The sequence below is a fragment of the Tachyglossus aculeatus genome, chromosome 17, assembly GCF_015852505.1.
Source record: "Tachyglossus aculeatus isolate mTacAcu1 chromosome 17, mTacAcu1.pri, whole genome shotgun sequence".
Classification (NCBI taxonomy): domain Eukaryota; kingdom Metazoa; phylum Chordata; class Mammalia; order Monotremata; family Tachyglossidae; genus Tachyglossus; species Tachyglossus aculeatus.
Window position 1 is genome coordinate 41,174,833 of NC_052082.1, and position 17,771 is coordinate 41,192,603.

Genomic DNA, 17,771 nt, shown 5'->3' on the forward strand with positions numbered 1-17,771 from the left:
CAGTTACCTCATCATCACCATCATCATCAGGATTAAAACCTCCGCCTTCCAACTTAGATTGTGAGTCCAATGTGGGACAGGGACTGCTTTCAGCTTGATTCTTCTGTTTCAAACTTAGCACTTAATACAGTACCTGGCACATAGTAAGCATTGACAATTATCATAAAAAATAAAAAAGAAGCCTCCTAGAAAACAAAAACGTCAGATGTAAAACTGTGAAGTAGACAGGGGAAGGTGGCAGAGAGCAGGATTTAAAACAGTCCACAGCAAATTTGCAAAAGCAGAAGAGTAGGGAGTTCTGAATTTTAAGCCTTTTTTTAGAAATGATTTGCATTTGGCCACAGTTGATTTTGAAGTCTGATTTCAGATTATCCATAGAGAAAAATTCAGGCATAGCTACGATGCCCAACTTCAGAACGTATTTTGTATAAACAGATGAGAATGAGAGACACATGTTCAGATATTTTTATTGAAGGTGGAGAGGAGGCTTTCCGGGGGGCAAGGGGGTCGGGCCATGGCTGACAGTCTCAGGGGAGCGGTCCGCAGGGTCACAAGGAACACGACATCCAAGTGATGAGGGGGCAGTGAGGTGGCTATGATGATCACCCCTACTATCTCACTGAGGAAGTCGCCCCTGTATTTACAGATGCCAAAATGTTTTTACCTCCTTTACAGATTTTACCACATCTTTACAGACTGTCTCTGATCTGCATTGTAATCCCAGCTCCACAACTTGCCTTCTTTATGAGCAAGTTGCCTAACTGCTCTGTCCCTCAGTTTCCTCATCTGTAAAATGGTGATAAGATACTCTCTTGTTTGAAGACACCCAAGAACTTAGGACAGAGCTCTGCACATAGTAAGCACTTAACGAATACCACAATTAGTTGCAGAGGCAGGGTTTCCCGGTCCCATCGGCCTTCTGTTCTTGGGTTTTCCCCTGGACATCAATCAGTTCCAAGTGGCTCTGAGGAATACTTGGCTAGGAAGAGGGCTTGAATTGCCAAGAGAGTAAACAAATTTGCTGACTTGCTGTGTACTTCCCTTGGCCCCAGGCCATGCTGGGGCATCAGAGCTCAAGGGGAGGGCAGGTTCTGCCTGTGCATCTCCGTCAGACACAAAGTCAGAGAGCAGAAATCTCACCGGGGCTCAAGGGGCCATACTACTGCTGGCAGATCCAGGAATTTAAACCCTTACAGTTCTCAGGATAGATCCCATCCCTGGAGAGTGAAGCACATGTGTTCTTTCCAGATGAGTCTCTTATCTGGAACCTGTGCGAGAAGGAGACCAGTCTCTGTCAGTGTTTACACCATCTCTAAAACTGCTCGTGATCACAGCCACGAAAACCAAAACATCAGAAACAATCTTACTGAAATCAGGCAGTGGATCTAAATCCAGTGTAATAAATGACCTCTCTTTTCTTTTTCTCTGTTCATTCATTCATTCATTCAATCGTATGTATTGAGCGCTTACTGTGTGCAGAGCACTGTACTAAGCGCTTGGGAAGTACAAGTTGGCAACATGTTGGTTTGTTTTCCCTGGAGTCTGTGTCTGCAGAGCCTGTGGGGATTTGCTGCAGGGAGATCCTTTTTCTCTATTCTTTCAACCAGCCCCTCAGAGCCAGAAAAGAGCAGGGAGAGTAGGGATCTCAGGGAAACAGGCCCCGGGATCAGGGAAGGACAGAGAAAATGGGCATGTGGAGCTCATGGAAATGGACAGTCATTCCCACCTCCCCCATCAGAGATCAAACTCCAGGAAATACTCACAGCCTCCAGTTGAAGGCAGAGCCATCAGGCCATGTCCAGTTTCCCCCAGGGTGTGGAATGCTCAGCCCAATCCAGTAGTACTTCGATAGGGGGATCTGTGACCAGATGAAGCCCTAGAGAGGGGACAGCAGAAGGCCAGTGGAACCATGAGACCCTGGAGTCCTGCCCCCACCTCCAAGGGGGCATTTCTGCACCTAGGACAGAATGGCCAGCTCCTCCATCCCTCTTCCCTGTCCTTCCACCAGAGCTCAAACTCCTCTGCTCCTCCCATCATCAGTACGGCAGGTTTCAGACCTTCATTCTCAGTGAGGAAATGGTACCTGCACGGTTGAGCGGGCCAGGGGGAGGGTTTCAGATATCTGAAGATGTGGCAGATGGGCATGGGAAAGAAGTAGAAGGAAGAGACACTTGGTACTGAGTAATTGAGATGAGCGGTGCTAGCAAAGCTGGTGGTTGCCATGGAAATCCTGGAGCGTGACACAGATCACAAGCCAAGGCTGTTATCCTCACTAGGAAATTACAGGGGAATATAGTAAGCACTTAAACAATACCATTATTATCATTATTGTGATTATTATTATCCTCAACCACACGGGGCTCTCAATCAAAGAAGGAGGGGGTTCAGATATTGAATCCCTATTGGACAATCAACCTGATAGTGATCAATCAATCGATCACTGGTATTTATTGAGTGCTTACTATGTACTAAGTTCTTGGGAAACTACACACAAGAGAGTTGGCAGACATATTCCCTGACCACAACAAGCTTACAATCTAGAAGGGTAGACAGATATTAATATAAATAAATAATTTGTACAGATGAGGCAACTGAAGCACTGAAGAGTTATGCGATTTGCCCAAAGTTACACAGCAGGCAGTTGGTAGAGATGGTATCAGAACCCAAGATCTCTGATTTCCAGGCCCAAGCTCTTTCCATTAGCTCTTTCCATGTGCTTAGTGCAGTGCTGGGCTACCCAGTTAGCATTCAGTAAATTCCACTGATTGATTGATCGATCTCAGAACCTTCATCTGTCTTCAGACCCTAACATGGTGTAGCAGGCATGATTAACTTGGGGTGTTTCCATCTCTACTTGGAAACTACTTGCAGTCAAGTAAATCACTGTGGGCAGGGAATGTGTCTGTTTATTGTTGTACTCTCCCAAGCACTAGTGCTCTGCACACATTAAGGGCTCAATAATACTATTGAATGAACTTAGGTGCAAATTCTCCTCCCTCCAAACCCTACTGATATGTACTTCTGGCATGATTGGTGTTTCACCACCCTAGCACTGCTGTCTCTCCCGTACCTCTCCTTCTCCTTGTCCTTCACTCAAGTGCTCTCTGGGATTACCTCCCATCCACAAGCTTCAGTGTTTCATTCAATCAATCAATCAATCAATCAATCGTATTTATTGAGCGCTTACTATGTGCAGAGCACTGTACTAAGCGCTTGGGAAGTACAAATTGGCATCACATAAAGACAGTCCCTACCCAACAGTGGGCTCACAGTCTAAAAGGGGGAGACAGAGAACAGAACCAAACACACCAACAAAATAAAATAAGTAGGATAGAAATGTACAAGTAAAATAAATAAATAGAGTAATAAATATGTACAACCATATATACATATATACAGGTGCTGTGGGGAAGGGAAGGAGGTAAGACAGGGGGATGGAGAGGGGGACGAGGGGGAGAGGAAAGAAGGGGCTCAGTCTGGGAAGGCCTCCTGGAGGAGGTGAGCTCTCAGAAGGGCCTTGAAGGGAGGAAGAGAGCTAGCTTGGCGGATGGGCAGAGGGAGGGCATTCCAGGCCCGGGGGATGACGTGGGCCGGGGGTCGATGGCGGGACAGGCGAGAGCGAGGTACAGTGAGGAGATTAGTGGTGGAGGAGCGGAGGGTGCGGGCTGGGCAGTAGAAGGAGAGAAGGGAGGTGAGGTAGGAGGGGGCGAGGTGATGGACAGCCTTGAAGCCCAGGGTGAGGAGTTTCTGCCTGACGCGCAGATTGATCGGTAGCCATTGGAGGTTTTTGAGGAGGGGAGTAATATGTCCAGAGCGTTTCTGGACAAAGATAATCCGGGCAGCAGCATGAAGTATGGATTGAAGTGGAGAGAGACATGAGGATGGGAGATCAGAGAGAAGGCTAGTGCAGTAGTCCAGACGGGATAGGATGAGAGCTTGAATTAGCAGGGTCGCGGTTTGGATGGAGAGGAAAGGGCGGATCTTGGCAATGTTGCGGAGCTGAGACCGGCAGGTTTTGGTGACGGCTTGGATGTGAGGAGTGAATGAGAGAGCGGAGTCGAGGATGACACCAAGGTTGCGGGCTTGTGAGACGGGAAGGATGGTAGTGCCGTCAACAGAGATGGGAAAGTCAGGGAGAGGACAAGGTTTGGGAGGGAAGACAAGGAGCTCAGTCTTCGACATGTTGAGCTTTAGGTAGCGGGCGGACATCCAGATGGAGATGTCCTGAAGGCAGGAGGAGATGCGAGCCTGGAGGGAGGGGGAGAGAGCAGGGGCAGAGATGTAGATCTGGGTGTCATCAGCGTAGAGATGATAGTTGAAGCCGTGGGAGCGAATGAGGTCACCAAGGGAGTGAGTGTAGATTGAGAACAGAAGGGGACCAAGCACTGAACCTTGGGGAACCCCCACAGTAAGAGGATGGGAGGGGGAGGAGGAGCCTGCAAAAGAGACTGAGAAAGAACGACCGGAGAGATGAGGAGAACCAGGAGAGGACGGAGTCTGTGAAGCCAAGGTCAGATAACGTGTGGAGGAGAAGGGGGTGGTCCACAGTGTCAAAGGCAGCTGAGAGGTCGAGGAGGATTAGGACAGAGTATGAGCCGTTGGATTTGGCAAGCAGGAGGTCATTGGTGACCTTTGAGAGCGCAGTTTCCGTGGAATGAAGGGGACGGAAGCCAGACTGGAGGGGGTCGAGGAGAGAGTTGTTGTTGAGGAATTCTAGGCAGCGCGTGTAGACAACTCATTCAAGGAGTTTGGAAAGGAATGGTAGGAGGGATATGGGACGATAACTAGAAGTTGAGGTGGGGTCAAGAGAGGGTTTTTTTAGGATGGGAGAGACATGGGCATGTTTGAAGGCAGAGGGGAAGGAACCAGTGGAGAGTGAGCGGTTGAAGATGGAAGTTAAGGAGGGGAGAAGGGATGGAGCGAGAGATTTCATAAGATGAGAGGGAATGGGGTCAGAAGCACAGGTGGCCGGAGTAGCACTTGAGAGGAGGGAGGAGAGTTCCTCTGAGGATACCGCTGGGAAGGATGGGAGAGTAGCAGAGAGTGTTCTGCTACTCATTCTCCCTTTACCTGTGCCCTCTCCCCCCCAGACCTCAGCCCAAAGCTGGAGAGTGGAGAAGGATGGGGAAGGGGAAAAGAAATGTTCATTCCCCTCCCTTTTTTCATCCCCCCTCCCAGCCCCACAGCACTTATGTACATATCACTAATTTATTTATTTATATTAATCTCTGTCAACCCCACCTCTAGATCGTAAGCTAAGTGTGGGCAGGGAATGTTTCTGTTTATTCTTGGATTGTACTCTCCCAAGCACTTAGCCTAGTGCTCTGCTCACAATAAGCACTCAATAAATACAACTGAATGAATGAATGAATGAATGAATGAATGAATGAATGAAAAAGGAGGTGGAGGTTTAGAAAGACTAGGAGTGGAGCAGAAAAAGACAAAAACAGATGAAGGGGAGTAATAATAATGTAGATTCAGTCAATCATATGCATTGAGCATGTTCTGTGTGCAGAGCACTGTACTAAACACTTGGGAAATACAAGTCATATGATAATGTTGGTACTTCCGACGCACTTACTAGGTGCTTGTTACTCTGCTCGTCATTAGGTTAGATATAAGACACTTGGAGCTGATCGGTTCCTGTCCCCATGGGCTCACAGTCTAAGATGGAGGAAGAATAGTTATTGTAATTCCCATTGTTACAGAAGAGGAAACTGAGGTAATGGGAACATAAGTGTCTTGTCCAAGGCTACAAATCAGGCAGGAAAATGAAAGACGAGGTGAACCTAAAGAATGGAAGAATGAGTGAAAGATGAGGGCAAACCTAAAGAATGGAAGAGAAGAAAGGAAATGAGAGAGGCAGGCAGAGAATAAAAGATGAAATACTGCAATTGATCATCAGAATTAGAATGGAAATTAGCTTCTAATTCTTGCTCTGCCAGATGATTGCTGTGTGCCCTTGGGAAAGTCACTTAACTTCTCTGTGTTTCAGTTCTCCTATTCTCCCTCTACTTACACTGTGAGCCCCATGTGGGACAGGTACTGTGTCCAACTTAATTCACTTGTGTCTACTCCAGCACTGAAAACTCTGCTTGCCACATAGTATGCGCTTAACAAGTACCCATAAAAAAATTAGTGGGGAAACAAAGATGGATGGCAAATGGTGAAAAATGGAGGAGTGGGAGAGTTATGGGGAAGTGGAATGGGGAAGGGAAATTAACAAGTTCACCTGTGCAGTCACAGCATCTACTAAACATTCCTTGATGAGACATAAGTAACCATTGATTATTGAGATGATTAGAATGATCAAACCAGGAGAGGTGGCATGGTTGGTAGGTTCTACTGTGGATTTGAAGGAGGTTTGGTAAAGAGGAAGGAAGGCAGGAAAAGAGACATTCCAGAGCACAGAGACAGAAGCACAAAGCATGGGAGTGTGATGAGCAAAAAGCAGTATAGTCTAATGGGAAGAGCATGGGACTGGGGGTCAGAGGCCCTAAGTTCTAAGCCCAGCTCTGCCATTTACCTATCGTGTGATCTCGAACAACTGACTTAGCTTCTCTGGGCCTCAGTTCCTTCCTCTGCAAAATGGGGGTTCAATACCTGTTCTTCCCCCTACTTAGAATGTGAGCCCAGTGGTCCGTACGATGCTTCACGTATAGTAAGCGCTTAACAAATACTGCTTTTTTTTAACTTGGACAGAGAATGCTAGACTGTAAGCTCCTTGTAGTAATAGTAGTAGTATTAAAATATTCATTAAGACCACTGTTGGGTAGGGACATCTCTATATGTTGCCAACTTGTACTTCCCAAGCACTTAGTACAGTGCTCTGCACACAGTAAATGCTCAATAAATACAATTGATTGATTAATTAAGTACTTACTGAGCACCATACAAAGCACTGGGAAAGAATGCATAGATGAGAATTGGACACAATCCTTATCCCTTGGGAGGCTGACAGTCTAAAAAGTAGGGATTTTGAGAGCAGGGATGGTGTCTACTTACTCTCTGGTACTCCCCCAAATGCTTAGTACAATGCTCTGCACAAAGTGAATGTGCAATAAATACTATTGATTCTTTAATTGATAAGCTGGCAGTTAGCAGAAATTGAAGGTGATAATAATAATAATGTTGGTATTTGTTAAGCGCTTACTATGTGCAAAGCACTGTTCTAAGCGCTGGGGTAGATACAAGGTAATCAGGTTGTCCCACGAGGGGCTCACAATCTTCATCCCCATTTTACAGATGAGGGAACTGAGGCCCAGAGAAGTGAAGTGACTTGCCCAAAGTCACACAGCTGACAAGTGGTGGAGCCGGGATTTGAACCAACAGCCTCTGACTCCAAAGCCCTAGCTCTTTCCACTGAGCCACGATGAGGGAAAGGACTTGGAGCCGATTATAGATAGGCCAGAATGCATGGCTGACTGAATTTCCTTGGAGTAACCTTCATTTCAATGCATAACCACCTGCATAGGTGGTTCAGTGGTAGAATTCTCGCCTCCCACGCGGGAGACCCAGGTTTGATTCCCAGCCAATGCAGAATTCATATTTAAGAAGCAGCGTGGCTCAGTGGAAAGAGGATGGGCTTTGGAGTCAGAGGTCATGGGTTCAAATTCCGGCTCTGCCAATTGTCAGCTGTGTGACTTTGGGCAAGTCACTTAACTTCTCTGTGCCTCAGTTACCTCATCTGCAAAATGGGGGTTAAGACTGTGAGCCCCCCGTGGGACAACCTGATCACCTTGTAACCTCCCCAGTGCTTAGAACAGTGCTTTGCACATAGTAAGCACTTAATAAATGCCACCATTATCATTATCATTATTATTATTTCATTATTCTCCTCCCTGTGAGATCCCTGCTGATAAAGCCTGGGTGAACCCAGGCATGCTCACACTCTGTTTTATATTAGCCAGGAGGTGGGAAGTTGGGGACCTCCCCAACACATCTCCACACCGGTACAGAAACTCCCCCTTTCTGGGGCTAAGCCAGTGTAGCAATGTGGCGGTCGAAAGAAAAAGAACCAACATGGAGAAAGGGGGATTCTTCCGCTCTCAGCCCTCCACCACTCTAACCATTGGATTCTACTGGATCCTAACTGAGAGCAGCCTAGCAGGAAGAGCACGGGCCTGGAAATCAGAGGACCTGGGTTCCAATCCCGGCTCTGCCACTTATCTGTTGCATAAACTTGGGCAAGTAATTTAACTTCTCTGGACTTCAGTTTCCTCACCTGTGAAATGGAGATTAACTCCTCCTCCCTCCTACTTAGACCTACGTAGGCAAGGACTGTGTCCAACATCATTATTATGTAACTGCCCCAGAGTTTAGAAGAATTCTCCTGTGATTTCCCAATCCTCTGGTCATTATTCGTCCTGTATATTATATTGGCTGCTTCCTGTTATAACGGAGGATCTAGTGTCCATCAGTGTCCTGTCTGGGCATTGAATTCTGTGTGGGGAGCTCTTTTTAAACACCCAGGTTAAACCACACTCCTTAATGGCAGAACTCTGGGTCCCCAGGAAATACTTAGCTCCAGATTCATCACTCACCAAGTCACATATCTCTTGAATCGTTGTCAATTTGGACTCCCTTTCTGCACAGAATTCTGCGCTCCCCGTCCAGTTTTTCTTATCAGTCACGTTGGAAAACCAATAGCATTTTCCTCGGTCCAACTTCCAATCTGCCGGGCACTGTCGCTGTGTGCTCGTCTCTTTAGGAGACACTGGGAAGAGAAAGGAAGGGAGAGGTTCCAGGGTTTCTGAAGCCAGAACTATCTCCCCAGGACCTGGGAATGGAGGTTACAGAAGATGGTCAGAGGAACTGCTGTGTTCTGCTGAACTTTCTTGGGCCAGACTGCCGCTGATTCATTGATTTGTTTGAGTGAAAAATAGCAAAAGAAGAGAGAGATTTGAAATTCTCTCCACCATGTGGCCGAGAGAAACTTCCAAGGACCCGCCACCTGTCCAGTGCAACTTCCAGGGCCCTGCTTCCAGCATTCCCTGGGTACACTGGGCCATGGGGATTTAAGCTGCGCGTAGCTCCCTTCTTGTCTCTCCTATGGCCTAGGGGTTGCCCTGATAACTACTACCTTTCCATGACAGCATCCGGGACCCTGGCTGTCCCCTTCTACCAACCACCATGCCAACTTCCCAGGATCTTACACCAGTTCTATTTCATGTCACCAAGGGACCTCCATCTTGACCTATCTTCCACCACCGCAGGGGGACAGAGGGGACACACTGTCTCCTTAGTGAGGGATCTTAGCAACTGCTGTAGTGGTTATTGTGGCGCTGGTTGTGACTGGCCTCTGAGCCACGAGGAGCCTGAAATTCTTCTCCTCTAGCCAGAGTTCCCTACTCAACCTGGCTTTCATTTTCTGTATCTATCTATGCATTTATGATGTCCATGCTTAGTTTCCCCTCTCCTCATTGTCTGTCACCAGATCCTCTCCCCCTTACATTTTTTGATTATGAGCCCTCCCCCCCCCCCTGCCCCCGCAGGGACCATGTCTAAGTCAATCAATTAATCAATCAAACAATCTTTTTTTATTGAATACTTACTGCAGGCAGAGCTCTGTACTAAGCACTTGGTAGAGTACAATATAGCAGAGCTGGTAGACATGTTTCTTATTCATAACAAGCTTAAGTCTAAAGGAGCGACTGTCTAGTCCTTCCCAGTGCTTAGTACAGTGCAATACAATATGTCACCAACTTGTACTTCCCAAGCGCTTAGTACAGTGCTCTGCACACAGTAAGTGCTCAATAAATACAATTGAATGAATGAATAAATGAATGCTCTACACATAGTAAATGCATTATAAACACTGTTACTACTTGATAATCCCCAAGCCCTAAACCTTATGCTCTAGTGACTGTTTCAATTAAATAAATTATCAGGAAAGAGATGAAGCATTTTGGTATTTACCCCACAGAATTTATGTACAAATTCCTAAACTTGGTTGCTTCCTCCACCTGTTATTTATTTTAATGTTTGTTTCCCCTGCAAGATTGAAAATTCCTCAAAAGCAGGAATCACATCTACTAGTTCTTGTGGTATTCTCGATAGTGGTGAGTACGGTGTTCTGCTTAAAGTAAGCCCTCATTAAATATGATCGAGTGATTGATTGATTGATTAAGAGGAGGGATGGAAGTACAATGGCACGATTCCTTACAGTAGCAAAAGCTCCTAAGGTCTAGTGGGAAACAGATAGCCCAACTTATGGAGTTTTTCAGGAGACAAAGAATTGAAAGTAAATGGAGAATGGGATGAGATTTGTTCTCTGAGCACTCTGTGAGAACTTTGTGATTTGAATATTAAAACAGAAAATATTGATCCCTGAAACCGTAGAGCTCAGAGCTCCGGTCAGCTGCTCTTCTCTCATTTAGTCAGTCAATCGTATTTATTGAGCACTTATTGTTTGAAGAGCACTGCACTAAGCACTTGGGAGAGTACAATATAACAATAAGCAAGCACATTCCCTGTCTACTACGAGATTACAGTATAGAGGGGGAGACGGAGATTAATTTAAATAAATAAATTACAGATATGTACATAAGTGCTGAGAGGATGGGAGGGGGTTGTTCTCTGAGCACTCTGTGAGAACTTTGTGATTTGAATATTAAAACAGAAAATATTAATCCCTGAACCGTAGAGCTCAGAACTCCGGTCAGCTGGTCTTCTCTCATTCATTCAGTCAATCGTATTTATTGAGCACTTATTGTTTGAAGAGCACTGCACTGAGCACTCGGGAGAGTACAATATAACAATAAGCAAGCACATTCCCTGGCTACAACGAGCTTACAGTATAGAGGGGGAGACGGAGATTAATGTAAATGAATAAATTACAGATATGTACGTAAGTGCTGAGAGGATGGGAGGGGGGATGAATAAAGGGAGAAAGTCAGAGTGCACAGAAGGGAGTGGGAGAAGAGGAAAGCAGGGCTTAGTCAGAGAAGGTCCCTTGGAGGAGTTGTACCTTTAGTAAGGCTTTGAAGGCGGGGGAAAGTAAAGTGGTTGATCCCTGGCCCCCTGTTCAGAGTTCAGTGTCAGTGGGTTGGGGTGTTTGAGGGGTTGGGGGTTGCCATGCCCCTCTAGCAGAGATTCCAGCCCCGGACAAGGAGCTCCCCCAGGGGTGGGATCAGGTCCTTGGAGAGGTGGGCTGCTGGAGCTGGGGGGCGTCCCTAGAGGCACTGGTTGTGGGTTTTGCAGCTGGGGCTCTCAATGAAGCTCCAAGGCAGCATCAGACAAAAATAACCCCGAGGAGTCCTGCCTTCTCCGCTGATTCAATCAGAACCGATCGGTGCAGCTCAGGGAACAGCCGGGACAACCTTCCCCCGCCCGACTGTAGACCTCAGGCGGCACTCTGCCTGGCCCCTGCTCAACAAACTACCTTGGGGATCTTTCCACTCTGATCAAGCAGCATGGCTTAGTGGATAGATCACGGGCCTGGAAGCCAGAAGGTCATAGGTTCTAATTCCGCCTGTGCCACTTGTCTGCTCTGTGAACTTGAGCAAGTCACTTCACTTCTCTGGGCCTCAGTTGCCTCATCTGGAAAATGGCAATGGAGACTGTCAGCTCCTCATGGGACACGGACTGTGTCCATCCCGATTTGCTTGTATCCACCCCAGTGCTTAGTTTTGTACTTTCCAAGCACAGTGCTCTGCACACAGTAAGTGCTGAATAAATTCGATTGAATGAATGAATGAAGACTGCACGTATTTGGTAAATCATCTTTTGTCTGTCTCCCTCAAAAGACTGTAAGCTCCTTGAGGTCACAGGATCAGGTTTTCTACCTCCATTATACTCTCCCAGGCACTTAGTACAGTGGTCTGCCCGCAGCAGGTGGTCGACTAATTGACCGATTTGCTTACCAAAAACACTCAGCGTCACCAATGTCACCAGCAGGATAACGTTCATTGCACCAGACACTTTCAGAACGGTCCCTCGCCATGGGGGAGGTTGGTGGAAATCTGTAACATGAGACACTGTATTGATAGGCTGGTCCATAAATCTATTCGTGTTCCCCTCAACGCCCCCTCCTCCCAGAGAGCCGGATTTTCGGGTGCCGTCTCACGGTAACACTCTTTGAAGTCCAGGAAAGTGTGGAAATGTCTCTGACTCTTAAGCCCAAGCAAATGTTTATTGAATTCAGAGATGCGCTGATTTGTGCTGTACTTGGTGTTCTCTAACTCAGGAACAGAATGGATGGGAATGGAGAGATGGTGAGGAGTACTTGCTGAAAGAGGATTTGTTACTAGGTAAAATGGGGAGAGGGAAGGTCAGAGCAGCAAGGGAATTGGACAAATGGCCTTCATCGGTAGGGGAAAGATTGTGAGGGAGGGAAATGGCTTTATTCTCACTGTGTGTGGTATACTGTTCCACACACTGGGGAAGTTTAGGAAGTGGGGGAGAGACCCAGTGAGACCCAGAAGACCGTTGTGTGGCCAGCAGAGCAAGTGTTGAATGCTTTCACTGTCTTGTGCTCTCAACACAAACGTCATCATCAGTAGCAGAGATTGAGGAGGGTCATCCTCTCTGCATCTACCCTATTGCTAAGTTGAAGTAGTGTGGCCTTGTGAAAAGAGCACGGGCCTGAGAGTCAGAGGACCTGGGTTCTAATCCTGGTTCTGCCTTCTACCTACTGTGTGGTGTTGGGCAAGTCACTTAACTTCTCTGCGCCTCATTTCTCTCATCTGTAGAATGGGGATGCAATACCTGTTCTCCCTCCTACTTACTCTGTGAGTGTCATGTGGGACATGTTCATGCTTAGTAGAGTGCCTGACATATAGTAAGTGCTTAACAAATAATAGTAATGATAATAGTGGTACACATTTTATTTGTATATATTTATTCTATTTATTTTATTTTTTTTAATATGTTTTGTTTTGTTGTCTGTCTCCCCCTTCTAGACTGTGAGCCCACTGTTGGGTAGGGACCACCCCTATATGTTTCCAACTTGTACTTCCCAAGCTCTTAGTACAGTGCTCTGCACACAATAAGCGCTCAATAAATACAATTGAATGAATCACTTCTTAAGCACTTACTGTGTGTCAAGCACTGTTCTAAGCACTGGGATAGACACAAGGTAATCAAGCTGTCCAACGTGGGGCTCACAGTCTTAATCCCCATTTTACAGATGAGGTAACCGAGGCACAGAGAAGTTAACTGACTTGTCCAAAGTCACACGGCTGACAATTGGAGGAGCTGGGATTTGAACCCACAACCTCCTACTCCAAAGCCCATGTTCTTCCCACTGAGCCACGCTGCTTCTCTAATCTTCTGTACTCTATTACTTCCTCCCATCTCTAATATGCTTTAGAATCTGTCTTTCTCTCTGGATAGTAAGCTCCTTGAGAACAGGGGTCATTTCTACTAAGCCTCTGCCAAGCATTCTCCAAAGCACCCAGCCCATTGCTCTGTGTATATAGTGGATAATATTGAGTGAAAACGGCACCTCCCATAAATACATTTCTCATTCCAGAGTTTCCTCACACTCTGGTACTAACCAGATAGACTCCTGTCATCAGAGGAAGCAGAGAAATGAGCAGTCATTTCAGGGAAGCCACAGATAGGGCGATTCCCAGAAGACTCCACCAACTTCTCATAATAATAATAATTGTGGCATTTCAATCAATTGTATTTACTGAGCAATCACTATGTGCAGAGCACTGTACTAAGCACTTGGGAGAATACAATACAACAATATAACAGACACATTCCCTGCCCACATGAGCTTATTTGTTAAGCACTTACAAAGCAGCAGGCACTGTGCTAAGCACAGGGGTAGATACAAGCAAATCAGGTTGGACACGGTCCCTGTCCTATATGGTGCTCACCGTCTTGATTCCCATTTCACAAATGAGGTAACCAAGGCCCAGAGAAGTGAAGTGATTTGCCCAAGGTCCCACAGCACACAAGCGGCAGAGCTGGGTTTAGAACCCAGGTCCTTCTGATTCTCAGGCCCGGGCCCTATCCATTAGGTAACACTGCTTCTCTTTGGATTCCTCAGGGAATCCACATCCCTCCGCTCACTGATCTTGCTGCTGTTTGTTCACATGCACTGACTTGAAGCCTCTGGGATGGTGTTGGTGGGGGGGAGGGGGCGGGAGTCCCCTCTTGGAGTCTGTGAAATCAAACACTGAGGGCCTGGAGAGCAACGAGGAACCAGAAACACTTTCCCAAAACCGGACTCTGAGGGCAGGTTCCCTGTGTGTTTGTGTCTAGTGGGAATGATGATGGGAGCTAAAATAAGTCAAGACATCAGGCAGAAGCGTCAGCCATCAGAGAAGCAACGTGGCCTAATTGAAAGATCACGGGTCTAGGTGGCAGAAGGATAATGGGGTTCTAATTCCGGCCCGCCACTTGTCTGTTGTGTGACCTTGGGCAAATCGTTTCACTTTCATTCATTCATTCAATCGTCTTTATTGAGTGCTTACTGTGTGCAGAGCACTGTACTAAGCACTTGGGAAGTACAAGTACAAGTTTCACTTCCCTGGCTTCAGTTACCGTATCTGTAAAATGGAGGTTAAGACTGTGGGACAGGGACTACGTCCAACCTGACAACCTTGTATCTACTCCCAGGGCTTAGGACAGTGCCTAGCACCAAGCAAGCACCCAACAAATAACTCAGTTATTATTTCTTTATTGAGTGCTTACCATGTGCAGAGCACTGTATTCAGCACTTGGGAGAATTCAATACAACAGGCATATTCTGCCTCAAACAGAAACTCCTTACTATTGGCTTCAAAGCAGTCAGTCGCCATGTCCCCTCTTATTATACCTCGCTGATTTCTTACTACAGCTCAGCTAGCAAACTTCGCTCCTCTAAGGCCAACCTACTCACTGTACTTCAATCTCACGATTCTCACCACTGACCCCTCACCAATGTCCTGCCTATGGCCTGGAACTCTCTCCCCTTTACATCTGACAAACCACCACTCTCCCCACCTTATTGAAACCATATTTCCTCTGAGACCTTCCCTGACTAAGCTCGTATTTCCTCATCTCCCTCTCCCTTCTGCATCACCCTTACATTTGGATTTGTATCTTTGATTCACCTGATCCTCAACCCCACATAACTTACATACATATCTCTGATTTATTTATATTAATGTCTGTCTCCCCGCTAGACTGTAAGTTCCTTGAGGGAAGGCAACATGTCCAACAGCTCTGCTATATTGTACTCTCTCAAGTGCTCTGAACACAGTAAGCTTTCAATAAATGCTATTGATTACTATTGGTACTATTAATTGATGAAAAATCTCATGAGCAGGGTTCATCTTCTCACACTGTCTACAGTTTCATTCATTCATTCAATTATATTCATTGAGTGCTTACTGTGTGCAGAGCACTGGACTAAGCACTTGGGAGAGTACAATACAATAATAATAATGGCATTTGTTATTAAGCACTTACTATGTGCCAAGCACTGTTCTAAGCACTGGGGAGGTTACAAGGTGATCAGGGTGTCCCACGGGGGACTCACAGTCTTGATCCCCATTTTTCAGGTGAGGTAACTGAGGCACAGAGAAGTTAAGTGACTTGCCCAAAGTCACACAGCTGACAATTGGCGGAGCCGAGATTTGAACCCATGATCTCAGACTCCAAAGCCTGTGCTCTTTCCACTGAGCCATGCTGCTTCTCAGTGGAATAATAAACAGACACATTCCCTGTGCACGATGAGCTTACAGTCTAGGGGAGGGAGACAGGCATTAATATCAATAAATAAATTACAGATATAAATAAATATGCCTTGTAGCCTTCAGGATTTTTCCAAAGTTCCCCACCCGACAAACCCTTTTTTATGCTCAGTCCCCTTCATTTCATGTCCCCATCAGATGCTGGAGGGGAACATTTTCAGGAGCTGATATACCAATCAGAGCTGAGTCCACATTTCCCAGGGAGCAAAGTCACATCTCTTGGGGTTCCCAAGTGAGTCATGAACTCCAATTGCGGTGGCAGCCAGAAGAGCTGTTTCTCTTCTCATTTCTATGGCTCCGGACTATCTAGCTCAGCAGTTCCTCCCTCATCAGGGGGTCCATTGACAAACGATTCAGCAGGGATTAGTTTGTTATAAATACTACACCACAAACAAGCACACGCACACATTCTGGTTCAGTTCTTTCTAGTCTTTTCTTTCATCTCTATCTTCCCCCCTCACTACCTTCCTCTCTCTTGTTGTATATCTGTCCCTCTGTAGCTCCCACTGTCTCCATCTTTAGCTTTCAGAGCACAATACGGCAATCATTTTGAACAGATGCTCCTCCTCATAAAACCTGTGTTTCCGTGGAACAAATTGACAAGTCCCATCTAGCAGGGTGGAAAGAATTTGCCCCTCTGGGTTCCTGAGAGGAAGAAATAAATCAATCATTGGCATTTACTGAGAGATTATCAGGCACTATATATTGGGCAATATCGCACCGGTGCTCGGAGCCCCCCAAAACCTTGGGGGAGCATTGCTGCCTTGGCCCACGGGTGGACACCAGTTCCCCCTTTCTGGGCAAGACAGGAGAAATGAACTTGTTTTGCACTGGGCAATGCTTCCTTTTTAAAAGAGAAAACTTTTTTTAAGAACAAATAACTCGCTTTAGTTTTTGACCCACACAGAAATGGTCACTCTGAGTCAATGGCTCTGTACCCACAAGTTCACACACATACACTCCCCCTTTGTCCTCCTTTATGAATGCTAATTTAGCATCACCCCAAACTAGCCTACAGGACCTATTTGTGCAATAAGATTATCCAAGAAAGACAGAACAGAATACTACCTTCTGTTCACTTTCCGTACGCTCCCAGTAACCTCTGCAGACCAAGGCATGACAGCAGGATCTGGGATGTGCTGAACAAAGTGGGAGAAACCCATGGTACCTGGAAAGGGCTGAGAGGATATCTTCGGTTTGGTTTGGATATTCAGCACCTCGTAGCCTTCTTCATTCTGCATTTCTTGGTCCTTGTCTCCGAGTGGATTGTCCGGGTGACCCTGAGTTCCAGAAGACAGAGGGGAATGTTCTCCCTTCCAGCTGCGGGAAGCAGAATCTGCTCCGACACTCTGGTTGACTCCCTGCCGCCTGAACCCACATAAAGGAGAACAGAAAACAGAGATTGCGTTGAGGAGTTTGTGAAATCCAGATATTTCCAACTTCAGCAGGAGTGACAGCTCGGGTTGGTTCCAGAGCAAGGGAAGCTTCAGGGGATTTCCAGGGTGGGTGGGTTCTTACTCAGTTTGGAGTTGGCACAAGGCAAGTTTTATTGTCTGTTTTATTGTACTCTCCCAAGCATTTAGTACAGTGCTTTACACAGAGTAAGCACTCAATAAATATGACTGATTGTTTGATAGATTGATTCTCCAGGGGGGGATTCTTATGAGTCAAATTTCATCTCCCACTCAAGAGTCACAACTGGCACTAGGAAATGACAGGGAAGTAGTGTGGCCTGCTGGAAAGAACACAGGCCTGATAGAGAACCTGGGTTGTAGTCCTTCTCAGTCTCTTCCACGGGCTCCTCCTCTGCCTCCCACCCCTTAACTGTGGGGCTCCCTCATGGTTCAGTTCTGGGGTCCCCTTCTATTCTCCATCTTTATCAATACCTTTGGAGAACTCATTCACTCCCATGGCTTCAGCTACCACCTCTATGCAGTTGATACCCAAATCTACATCTCCAGCCCTGATCTCTCTCCCTTTTTGCAGTTTTGCATTTCCTCCTGCCTGGATGTCCTCCCATTACCTCAAATTTAACATGCATAAAACAGAACTTCGTATTTCCCACCCAAACCATGTCCT

The 17,771-nt window shown here is 46.4% G+C and overlaps 1 protein-coding gene across 1 annotated transcript; it reads right to left on the minus strand.

Annotated features, from left to right (window-relative positions):
- Window positions 1-460: 460 nt before the first annotated feature.
- Window positions 461-17,022, minus strand: LOC119939536 (killer cell lectin-like receptor subfamily F member 1). Its single transcript, XM_038759621.1, has 5 exons — window positions 16,861-17,022; window positions 11,865-11,963; window positions 8,544-8,716; window positions 1,764-1,876; window positions 461-1,268 (listed from the first exon to the last, which is right to left on the minus strand). The coding sequence occupies exons 1-5, from the start codon at window positions 16,931-16,933 to the stop codon at window positions 1,160-1,162; spliced, it is 567 nt and encodes a 188-aa protein (XP_038615549.1). The 5' UTR covers window positions 16,934-17,022; the 3' UTR covers window positions 461-1,159.
- Window positions 17,023-17,771: the final 749 nt, after the last annotated feature.

Bases quoted from the DNA above. Each gene is read 5' to 3' on its own strand.
- LOC119939536 (XM_038759621.1), bottom strand. From the start codon at position 16,933: ATGCAGAATGAAGAAGGCTACGAGGTGCTGAATATCCAAACCAAACCG. The intron at 8,717-11,864 runs GTAAGCAAATCG...TTCTCTTCCCAG, and splicing joins GGTGACGCTGAGTGTTTTTG to TGTCTCCTAAAGAGACGAGC. The intron at 1,269-1,763 runs GTGAGTATTTCC...CTTCTCGCACAG, and splicing joins TCTGCCTTCAACTGGAGGCT to GTTCCAGATAAGAGACTCAT.